Source organism: Prionailurus bengalensis, chromosome A2 (genome assembly GCF_016509475.1).
Source record: "Prionailurus bengalensis isolate Pbe53 chromosome A2, Fcat_Pben_1.1_paternal_pri, whole genome shotgun sequence".
Classification (NCBI taxonomy): Eukaryota; Metazoa; Chordata; class Mammalia; order Carnivora; family Felidae; genus Prionailurus; species Prionailurus bengalensis.
In genome coordinates, this window is record NC_057348.1 from 355106 (window position 1) to 376694 (window position 21589).

General features: G+C 63.8%; 2 protein-coding genes across 5 annotated transcripts; one reads left to right on the top strand and one right to left on the bottom strand.

Annotated features, from left to right (window-relative positions):
- The first annotated feature begins 2730 nt into the window (after positions 1–2730).
- Positions 2731–15203, top strand: PTBP1 (polypyrimidine tract binding protein 1). Of its 4 annotated transcripts, XM_043585997.1 has the most exons (15): positions 2731–2872; positions 5541–5571; positions 8792–8867; positions 9019–9191; positions 9272–9418; positions 9507–9677; positions 9771–9881; positions 9956–10130; positions 10386–10463; positions 11183–11331; positions 12468–12501; positions 12935–13027; positions 13123–13339; positions 13431–13508; positions 13596–15203. In XM_043585997.1, the coding sequence occupies exons 1-15, from the start codon at positions 2865–2867 to the stop codon at positions 13726–13728; spliced, it is 1674 nt and encodes a 557-aa protein (XP_043441932.1). In that variant the 5' UTR covers positions 2731–2864; the 3' UTR covers positions 13729–15203. The 4 variants fall into 4 exon arrangements, with proteins under 4 accessions (XP_043441932.1, XP_043441931.1, XP_043441930.1 ...); XM_043585995.1 differs by having other exon boundaries at positions 2749–2872; positions 9507–9881; XM_043585998.1 differs by lacking the exon at positions 10386–10463 and having other exon boundaries at positions 2750–2872.
- Positions 14508–21514, bottom strand: PLPPR3 (phospholipid phosphatase related 3). Its single transcript, XM_043585994.1, has 7 exons — positions 21082–21514; positions 18397–18582; positions 18176–18317; positions 17871–18066; positions 17727–17784; positions 17470–17643; positions 14508–17024 (listed from the first exon to the last, which is right to left on the bottom strand). Exons 1-7 carry the CDS (start codon positions 21154–21156, stop codon positions 15648–15650), a joined length of 2208 nt encoding a protein of 735 aa, XP_043441929.1. The 5' UTR covers positions 21157–21514; the 3' UTR covers positions 14508–15647.
- Positions 21515–21589: the final 75 nt, after the last annotated feature.

Here is a 21589-nt window from a genome sequence, read left to right on the forward strand (position 1 = left end):
GGCTCCAGCTTGGAGGGGCTGGGGGCAGCCTGTTGGGTTGGTCCTCCAGTCCCAGCTCTAACAGACATCTAGAGAATGGGTCAGAGAAGCTGGGAGGCCTATGCGGGATGGAGACAGGGTGAATCCTGCAAGCCCACTCCCTCGACCCCTGCTCTGCCCCCCAGCCTACTGTTTTTGTAATCCAGGCATGAATAAACACACACATGAACAAATATTCCAAAACTATTAACCATTTCCGTTTGAAACACAGGGGAAAGCCCACAGGGAGGCAAGGGGGGACTGGCCTGGTCCTGTGTTTTCATTTTGACAAAAGAGTAAACAGGCACCGTATCAACAGCCCTCCCCCCCACCCCCTCCTCGCAATCTGATCTGAAATGAGGAAGGGGGCCCCAGCAGGCCCCCTCCCAGGGGTCTGGGAGGCCAGTCCCCTCCACCCTTCTGGCTTCTCCCTCCCTTGCTCCTGCCACTGAGAAGATCATGTTTTCAAAACTCTCAAACAGATACAAGGTGATCACACACCCACTCTCACCCTAAATCATTAATGAGGAAGCAGCTGGCAGGCAAGGCTGGGATGGGATAAAGGGCAGCAAATGTAAAAGAAAAAAGGTACCGATCTGCTCCTACGTACATACGTGCTGGGGCACCCCCAGAGCCTCCCCTGAGGCCCTGGCCCAGTCACGAAACACCTAATTCGGACACGCTGGGGCCTCTGGAGTCGGGAGTGCACGTGTGTTGTAGGCCTCCCCGCTTGTGGATTGTCCAAGTGTGGTGATCAGTGTGGGTTCTCATCGGAGCCCCTGCCCCCATCCCCTTCACGCGTGCCCTCTCCCCTTCCAGCAATCAGCAGGACTCAGGGGCTGGCCTGAGACACTGGGGGCCTCATCTCAGCCACGGACACCTCCCTCGGTGGCCTCTTGGCCACCTTGCCAGTGTTTTCTATCTAACACTGGATTTTCTACCTAATATGAATTCTAATTTACTTCAAGGAGCTCCAATGCACTGTGGAAATGAGGGATGTTACCCTCAACCTTCCCAGAAGAAAACATTGGGGAAGCTGTTCTAATGAGGGGCCTTGGCAAAGGCCCTGGGGCAGGGGTGTGAAGGAGAGGGTAGTGTCATTTAGGGAGGAGTCTCCAGAAGGGACGAGCCAAATACTGGAGGCCTGTGTAAATTAGGCCAGAACCAGACAGGTGGCCGGCCGTGTGGGGCCCGCTGGACTGGGCTGGGGCTTTCACCCTGAGCAAGGCAGGACCCCTGGGAGGGCTGTGATTGGAAGTGGGTTTTAACACAATTCTGACAGTGTAGACACTCCAGCAGCGTCAGCTGCCCTCTTCTCCCCCTGGGGTGTGACACTCCGGCGTCTCCCTCCCTCCCCACTGCCGTCAAGGAGGGGCCACCCTTGGCACCCCTCCCGAGAGAAGGAAGATGAGCAGCTAGCTCTGCGGTACCCAGAGCACAGCTCAAATGGCAGCTCCGGACGAGCAAATCCTCGGGAATGTGTCAGAGATTCTCCTAAATCCACCGGGACATTCCTGATTAGCGATTCTGGGGCTACAGATGGCCTTGCGTGCGGGAGGACGGAGGCCCCCGTGGAAATGCGCGGCAGCTCTCTGGCACTGGCGTCGGGTGGGCTGCGGCCCTGGAGCCGGCGCTGTCCCCCGACTCCCAGCACTGCTGCTTGCTGGCCAGACCCAACGAATGTCATTCTTTCTCTCTCTCTCTCTCTCTCTCTCTCTCTCTGGTCACCCGCCACTCCGAAGGCCCCTTTCTCAGCATGCACAGATAGCAGTCACACCGGTGTCCTTCACCTACTGAGCATCAACTCAGCGGCGAGTACTGCGCCAAGCCCACCATGCGCAGGGTCTCCTGAGTGCTTCCCTCTCTGGTCCCGCGCGCCCCCCACCGCGCTGACCTAAGGGTTACCCCTGTCACGCACAACCATGTACAACTCTTGCCATCATCTCGCAGAAAAGTGTGTAGGATGTTCTTTGGCTGCTGAGATGGAGATGCGTCCCTGCCTGGATGCCCCATGACAGCGAGACTGTGCTGTGTGCGTCCGGGGCTCAGTTCCCCGGTGGGCAGGGGCCGCCTTGCTCCACGGACCTCAGTTTCCCCATCCCTGCAGCCGGGGCACAGGGCTGCGGTCGGGCTTGGCTGCTCTGGGGGTGAACAAAGGACGCCCGCACGCTCGGAGGTCAGCAGTGGACACGGAGTCCTAGCTAGTCTGGGACGCGTTAAGCGGCCCCTAGTTCCCCGCGTGCTAACCTAAAAATGAGGTCTCCTTTTGAATCAGGCTTTTCGGCCACGTGCCCAAAAGCAAGATGGAGCCCCGTAGGTTCTCTGCCCGACCCAAAGATGGCGACACAGCTCCCTCTACCCTCAGGCCCAGGGACAGCCGCTGCCCGTTTGCAAGATGGCGGCAGGCTGGTAGAAAGCACGCTTCCCGCGGCCGGACTCGCCACGTACCCACTCTCAAGATGGCTTCTCCCGCAAAGCCCCACGCAGGAGCGCAGCTAGCTTACTGGCTCAAGCTCCGTGACGTGATCCCGCCTTTTCTCCCCTCCCCCCGTCTCCACGGGTCGTTTCCGTCTCGAGCCCCGACGGACGGCCGCCTTCTCCAATGGTCGCCTGCCATCCCTCTTGGCTCCACCCCTCGAGCGACCTCCTAGCCATTGCGAGGCGCTGGCAGGGCCCCGCGGCGCCCGCCCCGCCCCCTCTCCATGGCGGGAGCCAATGGGCAGAGCGCGCGGGGGACGTGTTCGGGCGTCTCCGCCATTTTGTGAGTCTATAACTCGGAGCCGTTGGGTCGGTTCCTGCTATTCCGGCGCCTCCACTCCGTCCCCTGCGGGTCTCCTCTGTGTGCAATGGACGGGTAAGTATTGCTTCTCTGCGGTTTCCGACGACCTCCCGGCGATCCAGCTTTCCCCTCGCCGCCGCCCGGGTCTCCTCGGGGCCGTGGCCCGCGCGTCGCTCCTCCTCCGCCCGAGTTCGCGGGCGCCTCCGGGGTCCCTCCCTTCCCTGAGCCTGGGGTGCGTGCGCGGGGCAGGCTGCCGGACGCGGCGGGGGGGGAGGGAAGCGCCAGGCGGGCAGTGCCCCCTGGGCTTAGAAGAGTGGTGCAGGCCAAGCCCTCGAGCCCTGCTCGTTTCCGGCCTCCGCGCGCCTCAACCCGAACGCACGCGGCAGTCGTGAGGCCCTTCCCGCTTCCCGTCCATGTCCCGCGCGCACGCGCCAGTGTTCGCGCGCCCCGTGTGAGCCTTCCAGCTCCCCGTACCCCCCCGCTGCGCGTGCCCCGTGTGGCCCTTCCCGTTCCCCGTCGAGCCCCCGCGCTTGCGTGCGCAGCTCTTCGCGCCCCTGTCGGGCTTTGCGCGTGCGCGGTCTTTCCCGCCGCGCGGACTCTGCCCTCGCCCCCCTCCAGCTCCCCCCCCCCCAGCCCGCCGCGGGCCCAGGCGCGGCCCGGAGACGCCGCCCTCCTGCCCGGAAGGGCGCGGGCCCTCCTCCGCCCCCGCCGGCCGCCCGGCCCCTCCCCGGCTACCCACAAAGGATGGCCGCGCGCCCGAGCCGGGGGCCGGGGAGGGGCCCGTCCGCCCCCCTTTGTTCCCGCCTGCGGGGCGCCCCGGGCCGGCGGTTCCCCGAGCCGGAGCCGACGGCGGAGACCGGGCCTGCCCGCGGCGCCGAGAACTGTTCTCAGATGTTAGGTTTCTGGTCTTGGGGGAGAAATGCCAGGACCTGCGGAAAATGAAGTTCGCTTCAAAGTGTGACTTCCGTCCCGCGTGTCCGGGGGACCGTTTGTCGTATCCCCGTGGGCGAGGGGGAGGTGCCACTTCTATTAAAATTTGAGGCTTCCCAAGAGTTTTGCTTAACTTTGTTTGATAGTGGGCTTCGAGCCCTCCTTCCTCCCCGTCTGGCCCTCGGGGCGGGGCGAGCTGGTTAAAATGCCTGGAGGGTCACGTGCCTCGTGTGCCTCGGGCCTGAAATGATAGGTTTCGGGCAGAATCTAATCCAGCCCCTTAGAAAGATTGCTGCGGCGTGGTGGGCATGATCTCGCGGTCCGTCCTCCATGTTGCCTGGGATGGACCTCCCCCTGGGACCCCCTCCCCAGCGAGCCAGCTGGTGGGGGGACGTGTTCCCCGGGCGGGGTCGTGGTCCGGAGTCTCGGGAAACGGCGCTCCGAGGCCGCGTGCCGGTTCGGCGGGCCGCCAGGCCTCAGATCCCGCGTGAGGAAAGGCCGGCCTCCGTGAAACACTTCCTGTGGGAGCGTGTCCCCCCCCCCCCCCCCCCCGGGGGACTAGGAGGCCGCGAGTCGCCCTGGGTTAGTGGCCAGGAAGCTGCATGCTTTTCATTCTTTTCGGTTTTTCTGGGAAGTTTTTTCTTGGTTCACTACGGTTTTTAAGAACGTGTTGCTGTCGGGGTGTGAGATGTTTTTTATTCTTTTTTTTTTTTTTAACGGTGAGGAGGCAAAGGTCCTGCCCCGAGGGGAATGATGGCAAGACAGCAGGCCACAGCTGCAGGCAGCAGGACTAGGCCAGTGCTTTTGGGTCCCGACACCCCAGGGTTTGGGTCCTGGGAGTTGCCTCCTGGAGGGCAGGAACCAGGGGCTCCCAGCTGGACAGGGAAGCTGGCCTTTGTGCAGGGAGGGGGTGCGCGTGGCTGCCCCAGGGCCTGCCGCGGGGTCTGGGACCACCTGTCCTCGGCCAGGTGACGGGGGCCATCGTGTGCTGAGGCGGGTGGCTCCATCCACCGGGCAGGCGGGTGGCCCGGTGGGGGGCGTTGCTGACTCAGTTCCCTTTCTGGACGGATGCTCCGTGAGTCACTTAGGACTTCGCTGGTTCACGGTTGCCGCGCACCAGCCTTTGGAGAGGGTTTCGCCGTGCTGTTCTAGGAGCTGGCGCGCAGCTGAGGCGCACGGGGCTGCGGGGACCCTCAGGTAGCCCTGCTTCCGTCCAGCCCCCGAGGCGGGAGAAAGTCCGGTCACGCGGAGCCAGGTTGATAAGTAACCTGTGTTAATGTTATCTGTTCACTGGAGCTGAGCTGCCACCTTCCCGGGAACCTTCCATGCGTGGGACGTGGAGTCCCCTGTCTTCCCCTTGGAGCTAAAGCTCTGACCTGGGGCCTGAGAGCTGCCTTTTCTGTGGCCCCGTCCCTGCTCAGAAATGTTCCTAAGCGCTTCCAGTGTTTAGAAAGCAGACAACAGCACTTGAACCTCAGTAACAACGTCAAGGGTCCCTCCTGGGGCTTTTGAAGGGGGCAGCTTTGTCCTCGGACAGGTCCAGAGGCGGGGCCTGGGGTCCTGCTGGGAGGGAGGGGGCTGGAAGACAATGGTGGCTCCTTTTCAAGTTGAGATTAGTTGGACGACGGCTCACTTCCCTGCCTGAAGGGTTCTAGTGGGGGTGGGGGTGTGCAGTCAGCAGCGAGCCACGCTGGTGGCCATGGGGAACTCCCGACACCCTAGTGGCAGGGGCTGTGGGCTTTCCCCACCCCTGGGACAGTGGAGACACGGGCAGCGCACCTGGCTAACAGCTTTCTTCTTTCTCTCTCTGCAGCATCGTCCCAGACATAGCAGTTGGTACAAAGGTAGGTACTTCCGGCTCAGCCTGAGTTTGTGCTCGTGGCCTGGGCCCATCTGCCCGCGCCACCTCTGACTCCGGTGCTCCCGAGGCATCCAGGCTGCAGGCCCTGTCCTCTGCCCAGTGGGCTCACTAGCTCCTCAGAAGAAAAGGCACCTGCCCTGAAATTCAGAGCCCGGGAGAGTCCTGCTTTACGGCTCACGGGTTAGGAGGGATGTGTGCAGTGGGGTTGACGGGGGCGTCTGCCCCAGAAAGTTCTGAGTGCCCTTGGTTTGATGTGGGAAAAGTCAAGATCTGGTTATGCTCCAAGCCCTTGGTGGAGTGGGGGGTGAGATTGGAGGGGGTATGGGGGCTCTGGGGCAGTTTGGGGCTACTTCTGATGGCGTCGTGGTTTGGGTAGTTGTTTTGAGAAATTCTGGTGTTTGTGAGCTGAGGGACGCCGGGAGCGCTGTGTCCCTTCTGTGCGGAAGGTGTTAGTTCTCAACGCCAGTGGCAAGAAAGGTAGACGAAGGAACACAGAGTGGTCCCCACGGGAAGTTGGGGGGCCACGTGCTTCTCCCTCCCGGTTGCAGGCCAGGCATGTGCACGCGCAGGGACGTGGCCTCCGGGGGAACCCTGGGCCCGATGATCAGTAAGCACTGCCGGTCAGTTGGTCACCTCCTGGGCTCTGTGCTGGGAGGTGGGGGAGTCTCCTCGGGCCATGGCTCCTGGGCTCCCTGCAGGTGGCTCAAGTGACCTGAGCAGGCAGCCAGCTGGTTTCTGGTCAGTCGGCAGCCGTGCCTGGGCTGGGTTTCACTTTTCCCAAGTGGATTCTTGTCTTCACACGCTGCCTGTCCTGATCTTCCTGCAGATAAAACCTGTTTGTCAGGTGGTGAGAGGGGAGAGGGACTGTCGTCTGAGGGGGTTGTAACATCCCAGAAAACGCCTGGGTTGCAGACTGTCCTCCCCTTACTGTGGGAGCCGCTTTCCAGCCGGAACAGCTCTAGCGCGGCTGTTGTCGGAACGGTCTCCTTCTGGCCATCCTGTTCCCAGGAGACCTGTGCTTCCAGAATCCCACCTGCACAGACAGAAGCTCCTGGGGGGTGCGGGCAGGGGCTTCCTGCCAGTACAGCCCCCCTGAACCTGCACCCCCGGCCCACTGGGAGGGCAGTGTGGTTCTTCCTGGGTTTAGAAGCGGCTATGCGGGGAGTGAGTGGCGTCCAGGTGTCAGGGATACCTGGTGTTCGGGGGAAGGAAAGGTTGTCCTGCCGTGTGCTGTCCCGCGCTGTGTCCAGTAGCAAGTACGTGCTTGAGGGTTGGCTTCTCTCGAAGCTTAGTTGACCTGAGGGCTGATGCCCAGTGGCCTCCCCGAGCGTGGGGTGGGAAGAACTCGGCTGGAGGCAGTTGGGTGGTCCCTGGGCCTGGCCCAGCTGTGCCCCAGTCACAAGGTCTGTGGTGTTGTGGTGCCTGAGGTTCTGCCCTGCGAAACATCCGCGCCTCTTGAGCTGGGGGTCCGTGCGTGTCCCCGTGCTGTGTGTGTTGGGGGGGGGGGTCTGTGGTCTGTGTCCTGGGAGAGGAGCAGAGTGTAAGTAGGCAAGGGAGCACGATGCCCACAGAGACACGGATGCAGCTGCTCATGGGAGTCCCGGTCCCACCTATTGCTGGTCCTCAGCAGGGGCCAAGATGCCCTTGTGAGGGTTGTGTGGCCGGCAGATGGGGGCAGGTCAGGGCCCGGGCCCCTGAGTCCCGAGGCAGGAAGGGGCTGTCCTGTGGCTCTGACAGGTAGGATGTGGACAGGCCTGCCTGGGGTCCCTGCCGGCTTTTCTCTTGGCCTCCGTGACTCGGGAGGTTTGGGGTGTGATAGGCTGCAGCTGGCTGGTGGTCAACACTTCCCTTTACCATGCTAGACCTCAGCCTGGAAGGGAGTCTGACTGTCCTCTTCCTGAGCCACGGCGGCTCCTCAGGTGGAGCCACGCGGGTCCTCCCTCGGATCTGTGGATGCTGGGCTCCAGGGCTCTGGGCTGTGGGGGACCTGTGTGGGTTCCTGCCTGTCCAGGGGTTTGGGTTTGGGGACAGGCCCACATTAGCCGTCTCGGTAGCTGGGGCAGCCGGTTCCCGGTCCTTGTCCCAAAGGGCAGTTTGCAAACCTCTAGCTTCCTTCGGCCGCTGTCATCAGCTGCTGGGCTGGGAGGTTCTGGAGGGGTTTGGGGCACCGGCTGCTGTGCGCTCATGTTTGCAGGCAGCTCAGCAGAGGAGCGAAGAGACGGTGTCCTTGAGGAGGAAGCACGTGGAGAAGGGGGAGGTCCGGGGGCCCAGGTGGGCTGCTCTTTCCCCTTCTGCCAGGGCAGCCGAGGCCCCGAGACCCTCTCTGGCTGCCAGTTTTGAATCCAGGGAATCGGAGGGGTTACTTGTGGTTCCTGGTGGCGCGGTCCTAAAGCCCGTGAGCCTCGAGCGGCGGGCCGGAGCTGGGTCCTTGGGCCCACGGGGCCCCCGACTGAGGAGTGCTGGTCCCCTGCGGTTCCTCACCTTGTGTAGGCTGGTTCTGCCCTCGGGCCTCACCTGGCAGCAGGGACGCCTCGTGGTGTCTGGACCCAGGGTCGGTCTCACGTGGTGCTGGGGGGTTGACTCCAGTACATGGAGCCCAGCACGTGGCAAGAGAGAGGGGCAGGTCCCAAGTCCCAGGGAGCCGGGGTCCCCGCCCCTCACTGCACAGCACCGCCCACAGCACGGAGGGAGAGCAGGTAGTATTTCTGTCCGACAGTGACTAGAGCAAGGCTCAGGTTTCCTTAGACGCCTGGAAAATAGGGCAGGGCCCTGTGGCTGAGCAGGTGGCTGCAGTGCGACAAGGGGGCTTTGTTCCTCGAGTCTGCCAGCGGCCCCGTGGTCATCGAAGACGGTCCCACGGTCTTGACGTGGGCAGGGCTACAGCCGAGCTCTCTAGGACAGCCGGGCCGGGCTCAGCCCCGTGTGGCTATTGGCGTGAGGCCCTGTGTGCACGGGAAGGTCCTGCAGAGCGTGGGGTGGACGTGATGCGTGAACGCGCGCCATAGGCGTTGGGCCCCCCGCCCCTGCTTTGTCGAGGAGCAGTGTGTTTTGGGATTAGGATTGCGAGGACATCGTGGGGGAGAAATGGTCAGTTTGGGGTGCGGTCTTTTCTCAAGAGCAGGTCACACAGGAGAGGTGGACACGGGTGTTGGGGAGGGCGTCTGGTCTTCTGCTCTGCTCCACACACCCCCCGTTTCTTTCAGCGGGGATCCGACGAGCTCTTCTCTGCCTGTGTCACTAACGGACCCTTTATCATGAGCAGCAACTCGGCTTCTGCAGGTAACTCTGCGCGCAGTTCCCCATCCCCTGGCTGTGGGTGGGCAGGGGACATCGGCTGGCGGCCTCCTGGAGTCGCGGAGGAAGCTGGTTCCGCGCAGGGTTTTTCGAGTGTGGACGGTGCTTTATGCCTTACACACCGCTTTTCCGTCAGCAAATGGGAACGACAGTAAGAAGTTCAAGGGTGACAACAGGAGCGCAGGTGTGCCCTCCAGAGTGATCCACATCCGGAAGCTTCCCAGTGACGTCACCGAGGGCGAGGTCATTTCTCTGGGGCTGCCCTTCGGGAAGGTCACCAATCTCTTGATGCTGAAAGGGAAAAATCAGGTATCTGCTGATAGCCAGGCAAGTGCCCTTCCTGGGAAGGCTCAGGAATCTGGGCCTGGCTCACGCTCCTGTCCTGCCAGGCTTTCATCGAGATGAACACAGAGGAGGCCGCCAACACCATGGTGAACTACTACACGTCCGTGACCCCTGTGCTGCGCGGCCAGCCCATCTACATCCAGTTCTCCAACCACAAGGAGCTCAAGACGGACAGCTCACCCAACCAGGCGGTGCGTTGCCGGGCCTGGGGCGCGGTGGGGTGGAGCTGGGGAGAAAGTAGCCGGCCATAACTCCCCCTCCTCCCCCCTCCCCCCACAGCGGGCCCAGGCGGCGCTGCAGGCAGTGAACTCGGTGCAGTCGGGAAACTTGGCCCTGGCCGCCTCGGCTGCCGCGGTGGACGCGGGGATGGCCATGGCTGGCCAGAGCCCGGTGCTCCGGATCATCGTGGAGAACCTCTTCTACCCAGTGACCTTGGACGTGCTCCACCAGGTGAGGTGGCTGGGGGCGTGCGGCCGTCCCCGGTCCTGTTGCCGACCGGGGGGTTCCCTGGGCGGAGGTCGGGACCGCTCTTTTCTCTTGCAGATCTTCTCCAAGTTTGGCACGGTTCTGAAAATCATCACGTTTACCAAGAACAACCAGTTTCAAGCCCTGCTGCAGTACGCCGACCCTGTGAGCGCGCAGCACGCCAAGCTGGTGAGTAGGGTCCCCGGGATGCCTCCCTGGCCAGCCCCCCGGCCCCCAGCGCCTCACGGCTCGTCTCCCTGCAGTCGCTAGACGGGCAGAACATCTACAATGCTTGCTGTACCCTCCGTATCGACTTCTCCAAGCTCACCAGCCTCAACGTCAAGTACAACAACGACAAGAGTCGTGACTACACGCGCCCTGACCTGCCCTCCGGGGACAGCCAGCCTTCGCTAGACCAGACCATGGCTGCTGCCTTCGGTAAGACGCCCGGCAAGGTGCCCAGGACCACCGTGTGCCGTGGGAGGCGAGGATGTGTACGCAGCTCAGTGTCTGTGCCCCAGGCACCCCGTGACGCCGACTCTGTGCCCAGGGAGGTTGGTGCCTGTTGCTCCTTAGATGGCCAGCACGGCACCCGGCCCAGACTGCCCACTGGGTGTGGGGTCACGCACACACACAGCCCTTGCTCGCGGCGGAGGTGGTGGGTGCGATGATTAGTGTCTCATTTGTTTCTAGGTGCGCCTGGTATAATGTCAGCCTCTCCGTATGCAGGAGCTGGTTTCCCTCCCACCTTTGCAATTCCTCAAGCTGCAGGTACTCAAACACTTGACCTTGGTCCCCACCGTCGATCGTGCATGCCCACACACCTTTCCAGTAGCTGTGCTTCCACGGGCAGCTGACGTGGGCTCGGTCTCGGGGGGAGCCCGCCTCCCTGGGTGCGGGTCTCTGGGTTCCCTGAGGAGCCTGGACAGGGCAGTCTTAGGACAGGGCTGTGCAGAGAATCCGCTAACCCCAGAGTCTCTGGTCTGGTTCCCTTAAAGCACCTCCCGGGCGAGGACGAGCGCGCACGGTGGTTGGAGGGATGTGTCCCTAGTAGATGAATTTAAGTGGCCCGGTAAGCAGAGCGGCATGAACCGGGGCGGGGGCACACCTGAGCGTCCCTCCCAGGGGGCCAGCCTGCCCTCCTGTGGCAGGCACAGGCCTGCTGCGTCCCGCCCGGGTGTCGTCTGCATGGTGACGGGCGCCTGCATGCGCACACGGCCGAGGCCCGTCCGGGTTTCCGTTGTGCCTCCACCGAGTGGAGCTTCTGTACCGTTGGGCGCATGTAGATGGGGCCAAACCTGGCAAGCACGGTCTGTGCCACGAGGAGAGGCGGGAGGAGCCGGCAGGCCGCACAAGTGGGCACCGGGCCGAGCACGGCCGCGGCCGCCTCCTGTGTTTCCTCCTGCGTGAAGACGGGCAGGACCTGCACTCGCCTCCCAGCAGAACCCCCGGCCCTGCTGCTCACATCCCGGCCGCCCTTCCCTTTCCAGGTCTCTCTGTTCCTAACGTGCACGGGGCCCTGGCTCCTCTGGCCATCCCATCGGCGGCGGCAGCGGCGGCAGCGGCGGGCCGGATTGCCATCCCCGGCCTGGCAGGGGCAGGAAACTCTGTCCTGCTGGTCAGCAACCTCAACCCCGAGGTACGTGCCTCTTCCCTCCAGGCTGTCGTTCCCAGAAGCACAAGCGGGGGGTGTTACACTGGTGGGTCTTAGTGCAGAGGGGAGCGGGCTGAGCTCCTGTCGGCCCCAGGCGCCGGGGTCCCGCCGGTCGCGGCACCCCTCTGTGCCGGTCCGCTCGCTGCCGCCGCCTCAGCGCTCCGTGTTTTCTCATTTTCCTTTACACCTCGGCTTACGTCTCCGATTCCGTAAGACGCAGGGTCGAGATACGCTTTGATACGTGAAAGCAGTCCTTAAAATTTCCAGCCAGACACGACGCGGTCTGGACGCCCGCCGGGTGCCTCTGTCGGGGGGACGCTGCCCTGCAGCTGAGGTCCCCGGGATGGCGAAACCCGTGCCCGTCCCAGTGGCAGAGTTTGGCTCAGAGAGAGCTCGGGTGAGCTGAGAAGGGCTCACGGTCCCTCACTCTGGAAAGATGGGACCGCCTTTAAGGAGCATTTCAGACTGTCTCTCATCTGTCTGCCCCTCCTGTGACTTCCTGGCCCGGGGGCGGCCGGATCCTAGCGAAGCCTCCACTAACAGACTCGCTCCGCCTCGTGCTTGTGTGAGCGTTGTTCGGAGGCCCGCCCGCCGCAGCGAGCAGGAGGCCAGGGCCCCTGGGAGCCGGGCTGCCGCCTGGGGGTCCCGGCCGCGCCCTCCTGCTGCTCGCTGCGGGGAGGGGGGCGCTTTCCTGCCTGTGTTTGCGAGGTGGACCTGTGACTTGTAATGTGTGTAGATCTGGACTGATGGAGCACTCGTGTTTCTTATGTATTTACTGACCTGTGTTTTTTTGCTACTTTTTTTCTTTTCTCCCCTTCCCCTTTCCCAATTTTTTTTCTTGCCCTGATCCGGAATTTCTTTGCCAACTGACTGCACGGCACTTCTGCTTCCTGTTGTTGCTTGAAACAAAACAAAACATAAATAAATAAAAAACAAAATTCCCCCTCAAACCCTGCTCTCCGGAAACCAACCTGCCCTTGAATATTAACATCCTGACAACTTCATCATCCATCAACCTGCACGCCTGTGGGGCTGCCTCCTCGTGGTGGACGATTGGCAACTCGCCCCCTGACCTCTCCCTTTCCCTGTCCCTCGCTGCCTTGCTCTGCTGTCCTCTAAAGAGAGTCACACCCCAAAGCCTCTTTATTCTTTTCGGTATGTTATCATTCACACTTTTATTACCTTGTTTTCATTTAATTGAGGTTATTTTTTACGCCCTAAGATGTACTATGAGTTTGCAGTCGGGCATTCTGCCTCGTTACGTGGCTTGCCTTCGGTTTGCGTATTTATTCTGACTCGGTAGACGCATGGTTTATTGCCCTGCATGCTTTTCGAAGAGTTAAACGTGTTGGTAGCATGCTAAAGTGCCGGTTCTTGGCCGTGGACCTTTCCTGGAGTTTACGACCTCTCTGCTGAAGGTAGTTTTCTGGTACCGTTCCCTGTGACTAGACGCAGGTGCCAGAGGCAGAATAAGCAAACCTTCGGGGAGAGCCAGCCCTGCGAGGGGTGTGCGGGGCGTGGGGGCTGGCGGGGGAGGTGGCGGCGGGGCTGCAGGCGGCTCAGCGCCCCTGTCCCCGCGCTCTCGAAGGCGTGTACGGCGACGTGCAGCGGGTGAAGATCTTGTTCAACAAGAAGGAGAACGCGCTGGTGCAGATGGCGGACGGGAGCCAGGCGCAGCTGGGTAAGCGGCCGGGGCCTGCGGGGCGGGCGGGCGGGCACTGCCGGGCGTGGGCGTGGGGCCCGGGGCCCGGGGTCACGAGCGTACCGCCTCCGCAGCCATGAGCCACCTCAACGGCCACAAGCTGCACGGGAAGCCGGTGCGCATCACGCTGTCCAAGCACCAGAACGTGCAGCTGCCCCGCGAGGGCCAGGAGGACCAGGGCCTGACCAAGGACTACGGCAACTCCCCCCTGCACCGCTTCAAGAAGCCCGGCTCCAAGAACTTCCAGAACATCTTCCCGCCCTCGGCCACCCTGCACCTCTCCAACATCCCGTATGTGCAGGGTGTGGGCTGCGGCCTCCCCGGCCCCCCCCCCCCCCCCGGGAACCAGCGTCCGACCCCTCGACCCCTCTTCTCCCCGCAGGCCCTCTGTGTCTGAGGACGATCTGAAGATCCTCTTTTCCAGCAACGGCGGGATCGTCAAGGGGTTCAAGTTCTTCCAGTGAGTGCCGCCCCACCCCCACAGCTCCTTGCCCTGCCCGGTGCCCCAACCCACCCCCCAATGCCCCTGGCCCCGTCTGTCCCTCAGGAAGGACCGCAAGATGGCCCTGATCCAGATGGGCTCGGTGGAGGAGGCCATCCAGGCGCTCATTGACCTTCACAACCACGACCTGGGCGAGAACCACCACCTGCGGGTGTCCTTCTCCAAGTCCACCATCTAGGGCCGCCAGGGACCGGCCTGCTGGCGCCTGGCCACAACTTCCATCATTCCAGAGAAAAGCCACTTTAAAAAGCAGCTGAAGTGACCTTAAAAGACCAGAGATTTTATTTTTTAAAAGAGAAATCAGTTTACCTGTTTTTAAAAAAATTAAATCTGATCGACCCTGCTCACCCCGGGGAGATGGGGTGCCGGCCTCAGGCTCCTGGTGACGAGTGGACAGTGCGCCCCCCGCTCCCTCCCCAGCCCCCCAAGCCCGTGCCTTCTGCAGCCCCTGTGGGGTGGGCGCTCCCAAACCTCGACTCGGCTTTCTTGTGCCTTAAAACCAGCTGCTCTGGCAGGGCCCTCGGCGGGGGGTGGGTGGGGGGGGTGTGGGGGCTGGTGGGTCGGCCTCCCGCGTGGGATCATGTGCCTGGCGAGGCTGCGAGCTGCAGGGACCAGCCGGCCCCCCCCGATCTGTTTATGTTTAATCAAGTGTGTGATTCTCCCCACCCCCACCCCGGGACCCCAACTTGGGGCAAGACCCCGAGGGCCCCGGCCCCGTCCTCCTTCAGCTCGGAGCTCTGTTTTCACCGTAATCTCTGTATTATGCTTTGATGCAGTTGCAGACATCTGTGCCTAGCAATATTTCCAGTTGACCAAATATTCTAATCTTTTTTCATTTATATGCAAAAGAAATAGTTTTAAGTAACTTTTTATATAGCAAGATGATAAAAATGGTATGAGTATAATCTCCGTTTCCTCCTTGTGGTATGACCTTACATACTGTCCTTTTTTATTTTCTTCCTTGTAATGAAGTCGCAGGGCAGGATCTAGTTTCCAGGGCAGACCCGCTGGGGCCCCGGCCCTTCCCGCGAGGCCCCAGGCCGGCCCTGCCCACCACCTCCAGATGCCTTACTCACACCTAACCTGTTCCCTGTCCAGGGGAAAAGCGCTCTTAAACTTGTAAACTTTCAGGGTTTCCTTTCTCCTGCAAATTTTGGACCAAAGTTTTGTTTGTTTTTTTTGTCTGCCTCTAATGCTGGGGCCCCAGAAGGTGGGACCGCGGCCCCTGAGTCTTAACTGTCTCCCACACGTCGTCCTGCACTCACGGGTCCAAGGGGCTCCCCTGCGAGCAGACCCCGTGCTGGCCAGCCCCCTCCCTCGGGCCTGGACCCTCGAGTTTCCGTGTTGGGTTGGAACAAGGGTGTAAATATTTATAATTTTTTATACCTGTTGTCAAACGAGGGGCAGCAAACGTGGTTTTTTATAAAGGTGACGCAGATGTATATTTTGATAACCGCAGTTACAGGCTCAGTATTGTGCCGGGAGCGAGGCACTCCACTGCCCGCCCCGACGGCTTGTAATGCAGAGAGAACCGAATTAAAGCGATTTTACAACTCCTACCTTTTCTGTAGGCTCTTTCTTCCTGTTCACGTTGTAGAGGGCGGCTGGCCAGTCTGTCTGCTGGACTTTGAATAAATGTCTCTGCATCCTGCACTCGATTCCCTTTTTATTCCGCCTCTGTCTTCACTGCTGTTTCCTCCTCTGTGAATTTAGCCTTCTCATTTCTGACAGGGATGGGGTTTGGGGGAGCTGATGAGGGGTGTGGGTGTGGGGGGCAAGGGTCTCCTCCCAGGGGTGAAGGCCGCACACCACTGCCCACCCCCGCCCAGCCCAGGGAAGTGTGTTGCCGGACCCACCCCCCACTCCGCGTGCATGAGCCTCAGTCGAGGAGCGGGAGATCTGTGTCCCGGCCCCCCCCCCCCCCCCCCCCCCCCCCGCCCAGCCCTCGTGTGCGTGGGGGCCCTGGACCACAGTGACTCAGCCGGGACTCCAGTGGGTGTCGACATTTTATTGTCTGGTCACGAAGTGCTTTACCCCCCGCCCCCGCCCGCCCAGTGGTCCCCACCTGCGCCCCATGCGGCACCCCACCCCTCCCCCTCAGTCCTTGAACCTGCGGGCCGCCTGCATCTTGCGATAGTAGCCCTCGGCCTCCGCCTCCCCCGTGGCCTCCCGCTCCCCCAGCACCAGGCCGCCAGCTTTGCGCCTCAGCGTGGACTCCCGGCTGCCCGGGCCCAGGGCCCCGTCAGCCATGCCCGGTGGGGGCAGCCCCTCGCCCGTGGCCAGGTTGACCGTGGCCACGGCCCCGAATCGCGGCTCCTCTTGGTCCACGTCGCTGATGGACGAGCCGGGGGACACGCCTGGCGGCTTGGGCCCACCGCGGAAGCCACGGGCCAGGTCCCCCAGCTCGTAGCCACCCTCGCCCTCTGCCCCCTTGGCCGTGCCCCCCGCCGTCTTCCACTCCCAGGGCCCGTTACCCGAGGACAGGTGGACCACGGGGTGGTGGGGCGCGTGCGCGTCGATGGTGACGATGCTGGCCGAGTCGCGGTCCGAGGGCGATCTGTACTGCGAGGAGTCGGAGCTGGCGCTGGAGGACGAGGCGGTCTCCGCCCCCTTGGGGCCCGGCCCGCCCGGCGCCTTGGACATGGCGATCACCTGCAGCAGCCGCGGCGGGTTGGCCACGCGGGGCTGGGCCGAGGCCACGGCCACAGCGGCCCCGCTCTTCTCCGCCATCATGAGCCACTTGGCCCGCACGGCGGCGCTGCTCTTGGGAGACAGGCCGCCGGCCGCCTGTGCCCCCTCCTCGGGGATGTGCACCAGCGGCTGCGGCCCGGCCCGCGGCGGCAGGAGGACCCGAGGCCCGAGCCCCGGCCGGGCCTGCACCGTGGGGTAGAGTGAGGGCGGGGCCGGCCCCCCTTCCTCACCCTCCTCCTCCTCCTCTTCCTCCTCTTCTTCCTCCTCCTCTTCCTCCTCCTCCTCTTCCTCCTCCGCCATGGGCTCCGCGGGCGCCCGCAGGTGCCCGGGGCTGGCCTCATCGGGCAGCCCTAGGCCACGGCCCTCCAGCGACTTCTGCTTCCACTCGCTAATGAGCTGCTTGGAGCGAGAAGCGTCGAGTGGCACGTGGATGGTCATGTGGCGGCGAGCAGGGTCGTCAAGCGAGGGCGTGCTGACGCGGGGCAGCGTGTGGCTGAAGGTGACCATGTTCTCCTTGCCCATGGGGCTGCGTGGAGCCAGCAGGTCCACGTCCACGCTGGCCCGCTTCAGGCTGCCCAGCGAGGCCTTCTCTCGGGCTACGGGCCGGGGCATGCCGTCCAGCCGCCCTGGCGGCCCCAGCTCGTCGGTGCTCACGGACTTGTTCTGCTGGTACACCGAGTCGTGGCCCCGCTGGGTCAGGGCCCGCAGCGCATCCTTGGCGGGGGCCAGCGCCATCGGCTTCTCTGCCGTCGGGGCCTGGAAGTTGCCGACCGCGTGGCAGGCCTGAGGGTGAGGCGAGGGCTGAAGACCGGGGCTCTCCCTGGGCGGCAGGCTTGCAAGGTGCTCCGAGCGGGAAGCCTGGCCTCCCCGTGCGGTCAGAGCGGGGAGTCCCGCTCCCTTCCCGCGGGGGCAGATTCCGGTCAGGCCGCTCCCACTCTGCGCGCTCGGCAGGTCTGAGCCCCTGAGATTCTGACTCCGGCGTTCCGAGGGAGGAGACTCATCAGAGTCCCCAGGGCAGGGCCAGGTCTCCCCCTTCGGAGCCCCCCACCCCCGACCTCGCCCGGGGCCGGCCTTCCCTGCGAGACCTCCTCACCGCACCCCACCCCCACCCCCGTCCAGCCTCCCCCTTCATACCTCTTCCCCCCTATCGCCACCCCCTGCCCCCCCCCCAACCAGCCGGCCTCCCCCCTCCCAGAACCTCCCCATGGGGGCAACCCCGCCCCCTCACCAGGTAGGCCGCGATGCCAGCGCCGATGAGGAAGCCCGCGTACACGTCCACGGGGTGGCTGCGGTACTGTGTGATCTGGGTGAGGCCGCAGACGCCCGCTGCGATGGCGAAGCCGAACACCAGGATGGGCTTGAGCAGCTTGGTGGTGTCCGAGATGACGGAGTTGAAGTACATCTGGGGGGGGGGGGGGGCGGGGCGGGTCAGAGCCGAGCGGCGGGCTCCCCGCAGGCGGCGGGCTCGGGCGGGCCAGGACTCACCGACACGTAGACCGCAGCGAAGGCGGACAGCGTGGCGTGCTGCGACGGGAAGGTCTTCCTGCAAGAGGCCACAGGTGAGCCCCGCCGGCCCGGCCCCGCGCGCCTCGGGACCCCGCCCTCTGCCGGGGGGTGGGGGCAGCTCACCGCGCAGACAGGATGGCGTGCGCGTCGCGGCCGGAGCAGATGTCCTGTGTGACGTAAGGGTTGGCCTCACACGACGTGCCCAGCAGCGTGTAGTTGGGCTTGCAGACCGTCAGGAAGAAGGGCGCGTGGTAGCCCGTGGCCAGCTGGATGACGTCGGTCACCAGGGCCGTGGCACACAGGCCGAACACGTGGACGCCTGCGGGGCGGCGGGGTCAGGGCCGGGAGCTGGCGGGGGCCCCGGGTCCCCCCCCCCCCCCCCGCCGCCCCGCCCGACCGCCGCCTGCAGACCGCGGGCCTCTGCTCACCCACAAAGCGCACGGTGCGCCGCAGGAAGGAGTTGAAGTTGCAGCCGCCAGCGTTGATGCTGCCCTCGGCGCCGCCCGGGCCCCCGCCGCGGCCCCACAGCCGGGACTGCACGCAGTACAGCATGCCCTCGCCGACCATGATCTGCCCGACAGGGAGGCAGGCGCTCAGCCCGGCGCCCCGCAGGGCGGTGCCCGCAGGCTGGCCCGCGCCGGGGACTCACCGAGGCCGCAGGGGCAGCGAAGGCCAAGCTGAGGAGCATGAGCAGGGGGATGAGCTCCTCGTTGGTCTCCACGTAGGGCATGGAGAGCGTCCGGTCGTAGCACTGGAATCCCACCTTGGCCGGCTTGAAGAGGTCGGTCAGCTCCAGGAAGTACAGGGACACGACGGAGGACGCCACGATGGGGAGCTGCGGGGCACGGAGGCCGGCGTCACCCCAGCCCTGCTCACCACGTGAGCTCGGTCCCGTCCGCCACCCACGCTGCCGTCCGTCCATCCGTCCGTCCGTCCGTCCGCCGGGCCATCCAGCCACCTGCCCGCCCCGCACGCCGTCCAGGCACCCCTCACAGCCTGCCTCCGGCTCACTGGGGCCACGAGCAGCTACTGGGCTCAGATCTGGGCGGAGCCGACTCCCAGTGACCTGCACCTTCCCTCCTCTGCTCCAAGGGTCTCAAACCCAAACACCCGCAGGGTCCAGGCTGGGGCAGGCGCCTGGGGGGGGGGGGGGCCTGGCTGCCTCAGGAGATGCCCGTCTCCATTTGATGGACGAGGAAACAGACAGGGGTGGGGCCCACAAGAGGCCCCGCGTTAACTCCTGCCTTGGACGGCACCTCGGCCTCTGTCCAGCCCTGGCCGGGGGGGGGTGGGGGGGGTCCCCAGAGGGAAACTGCCGAAGCTGGGTCCGCGGGAGCTGGGCTCTAGTCCAGAGAGCACTTACTGAGTGCCTGCTGCATGCAGGAATGTGCCCCAAGGCAGCTGAGTGGAGGGGTTCACAGCCACCTGCCCAGGCTTGAATCCTGGCTCCACTGCTTCCCTGTGCCTCACTTTCCCCAGCTGGTAACGGAATGACAGGGTCACCACCTTCCAGGTTCGACGTAGGACCGGGTGAGTAAGTACACGGACAGTACCAGCCTTTAGTCAATGCTAGCTCGTGATTCCCTCCCCGCGGCCGTTAGCGCAACTGGGCCTCGGCGGGCAGGGCACTCCAGGCTGCGGGCAGGGGTTTGCGTGGGGCCCGGGCACATCAAATCAACTCCTTCGGCAAGAGGGTCCTTCAAACTGTGATTCTGACGATGTCCCCGTGGCACTCCGAGCTCCCAAGCGGCGTGGCCACGGCTGTGACGCCGGCCTGGCTCCCCAATTCGGCCCTCGGCCCCATCTCCTCCCCGCTGGGCCACGCCGGAGGCGGAACCAGCCCCAGAGGGTCTCTGCGTGCCACCTCACTTGTCCTTGCATCTGGAGACAGACCCTCACCCAGGCACGGGAACACTGACAGCATATCAGGCCCAGAGGAAAACGATCCACGAGCACGTCCTGCCCACGGACTTAACGCGTGTGTGCGTGTGCGTAAACACGCTTAAGACTCACGATAAGGCAAAGGCGGATGAGAGCAGGCACACACACGGCTCTGCGTCCCACGGGCCGGCCAGGCTCCAAACACCGCTAACACAGCGCTGGCGCAGACGGTAAGGAAAACACCGTGGCCTCGAAGGTGGCCGGGGGGGGGGGGGGTGGAGGGGGGAATTTGGGGCGCTTCCTGAGCCACCAAGCGTGCTCCCCAGGGATGTTATCTGCAGATAAGCTCACTCTTGGTTCGAGGTGAGACAGACCAAAGGGCTTTCCTTACGGGGACGTGCGTGACACGAGCAAAGGCCAGGCAGCCCCTGAAGGCCCAGCTCCGTGGGGACGGTGACTCGGGGCTCGAGTACTACACGGCAGTGAAAAGGGACGGAGTCAGCCGTGAGCAAAGATTTCCACTAGAAAAAAGCCAAGAGCAGAAACCTGTCTTAAAAGGGGAGGGGTTACAGATCTAACAGACTTGAGTGGGTGTGGGACACTTTTTGGAAGGACCCAGGTGACAGCAGGGGGTTGAGGAGGACGCAGGGAGGGAGCTGCTTTGCAAGGACGTTGACACCCTGAGAAGGTATAAGCTACTATGACGGGGATTTAAATACAAATTTGACAAACAGCTTTTCTGCCTGTGCGCAGGGACCCACTGGCCGGGGGGTGAGCCACTGGCTTTGTGACTTGCGTGGAGGGCTGTCTGCTCGGGACTGGGGACCCCACTCCTCCACCCACGGCCTGCCTGGACCACTCAACAGACTGGGGTTTTCCTGGCAGGTCAAGTGGGGAAGACTATGGCTACAGGAACATCCTAGTAGGTGCTGAAGGATCTGTCCCAGGATGGGTAAATGTCACCCTGTGCCATCATCAGCACTTAGTATGTGCCGGGTGACTGCGTTTATTACATTTTATTTTTCTGAACATTCACAGAGCCCTCACTGCCGCGTGCCAGGCCTGTTCTGTGAGCGCGCTTATGGGAAGGGCACCGGCCCCTTAACAGAGGAGAGGAGGGATTTGAACTTGCACCCTCAGGCTGCAAAGCCCACGTGCTGCATGAAGAGCCGGCATCCCCCCAGCCCCTTCATGGATGCCCCTCACCCCGGCGCCTTGCTCCAGCCCCTCCAGGTGAGCCACTGACCCCTACCTCGGTCTGGAGGTCCCACCCCCCAGCATTTGCCCCGGCTGCTGCTTTGGGTGTGCCTCTGGAACTCCTACTCATCCTGCAGAACCCGAGTCCCCGCCAGCCCCCCTCACCAGGCACCCTCGCTGCGCCCACCCGTGTCCTTCAGGGTGGTGGTCCCCGATGGCGGGTGCCACAGAGGCCTCTGCCCCGCCCCCCCCTCACCTCCACGAAGTAGAAGCAGGGCAGAAGCGTCATGCTGCCCTTCGGGGTTTTATTCTTCTCCTTGGTCGCGATCATGGTGCCGCGGGCTCCACAGGCCGTGGCTGGAGGGGACAAAGACGCGCTGGAGGAGGGGAGGCGCAGTCTGAGCCCTGGGGGGACCCGGTGCCCAGCGCCTGCGGGGGAGGGGCGGGCAAAGACGCGCCGCCGTACCGCCCAGGGAAACTGAGGCTGGGGGAGTGGGGTGTCCCCGCGGCCTCCCCTCCGCGCACTGCGGCCCTGCCCAACAACCCAGCTGCCCGGCACCCCTACACCCCAGATCGGGGGTCGGGAGGGGCCCGGCAGAGGGCGGGGCCGGCCTGGTTTAGGAGTCCCCGGACGGGGGCCGTTCCCCGGCGTCTGCACGGTGGGGAGGCCCGCGGCGGGGGGCGGGGGAGGGAAGGGAGGGTCCCGGCGGCCGGAAGGGGGGTGCGGCCCCGGCCTTCGGCCCGCAGGCCCCTCACCTGGCGCG

What these genes read in the sequence shown, in the direction of transcription:
- PTBP1 (XM_043585995.1), top strand. An exon ending in CAGCAACTCGGCTTCTGCAG is followed by an intron (nt 8,868 to 9,018) that starts GTAACTCTGCGC and finishes CTTTTCCGTCAG; the next exon opens with CAAATGGGAACGACAGTAAG. An exon ending in TGCAATTCCTCAAGCTGCAG is followed by an intron (nt 10,464 to 11,182) that starts GTACTCAAACAC and finishes TTCCCTTTCCAG; the next exon opens with GTCTCTCTGTTCCTAACGTG.
- PLPPR3 (XM_043585994.1), bottom strand. Translation starts at nt 21,156, where the DNA reads ATGATCGCGACCAAGGAGAAGAATAAAACCCCGAAGGGCAGCATGACG. An exon ending in CCTGCTTCTACTTCGTGGAG is followed by an intron (nt 18,583 to 21,081) that starts GTGAGGGGGGGG and finishes CGTGCCCCGCAG; the next exon opens with CTCCCCATCGTGGCGTCCTC. An exon ending in GCGCACCGTGCGCTTTGTGG is followed by an intron (nt 18,067 to 18,175) that starts GTGAGCAGAGGC and finishes GCCGCCCCGCAG; the next exon opens with GCGTCCACGTGTTCGGCCTG.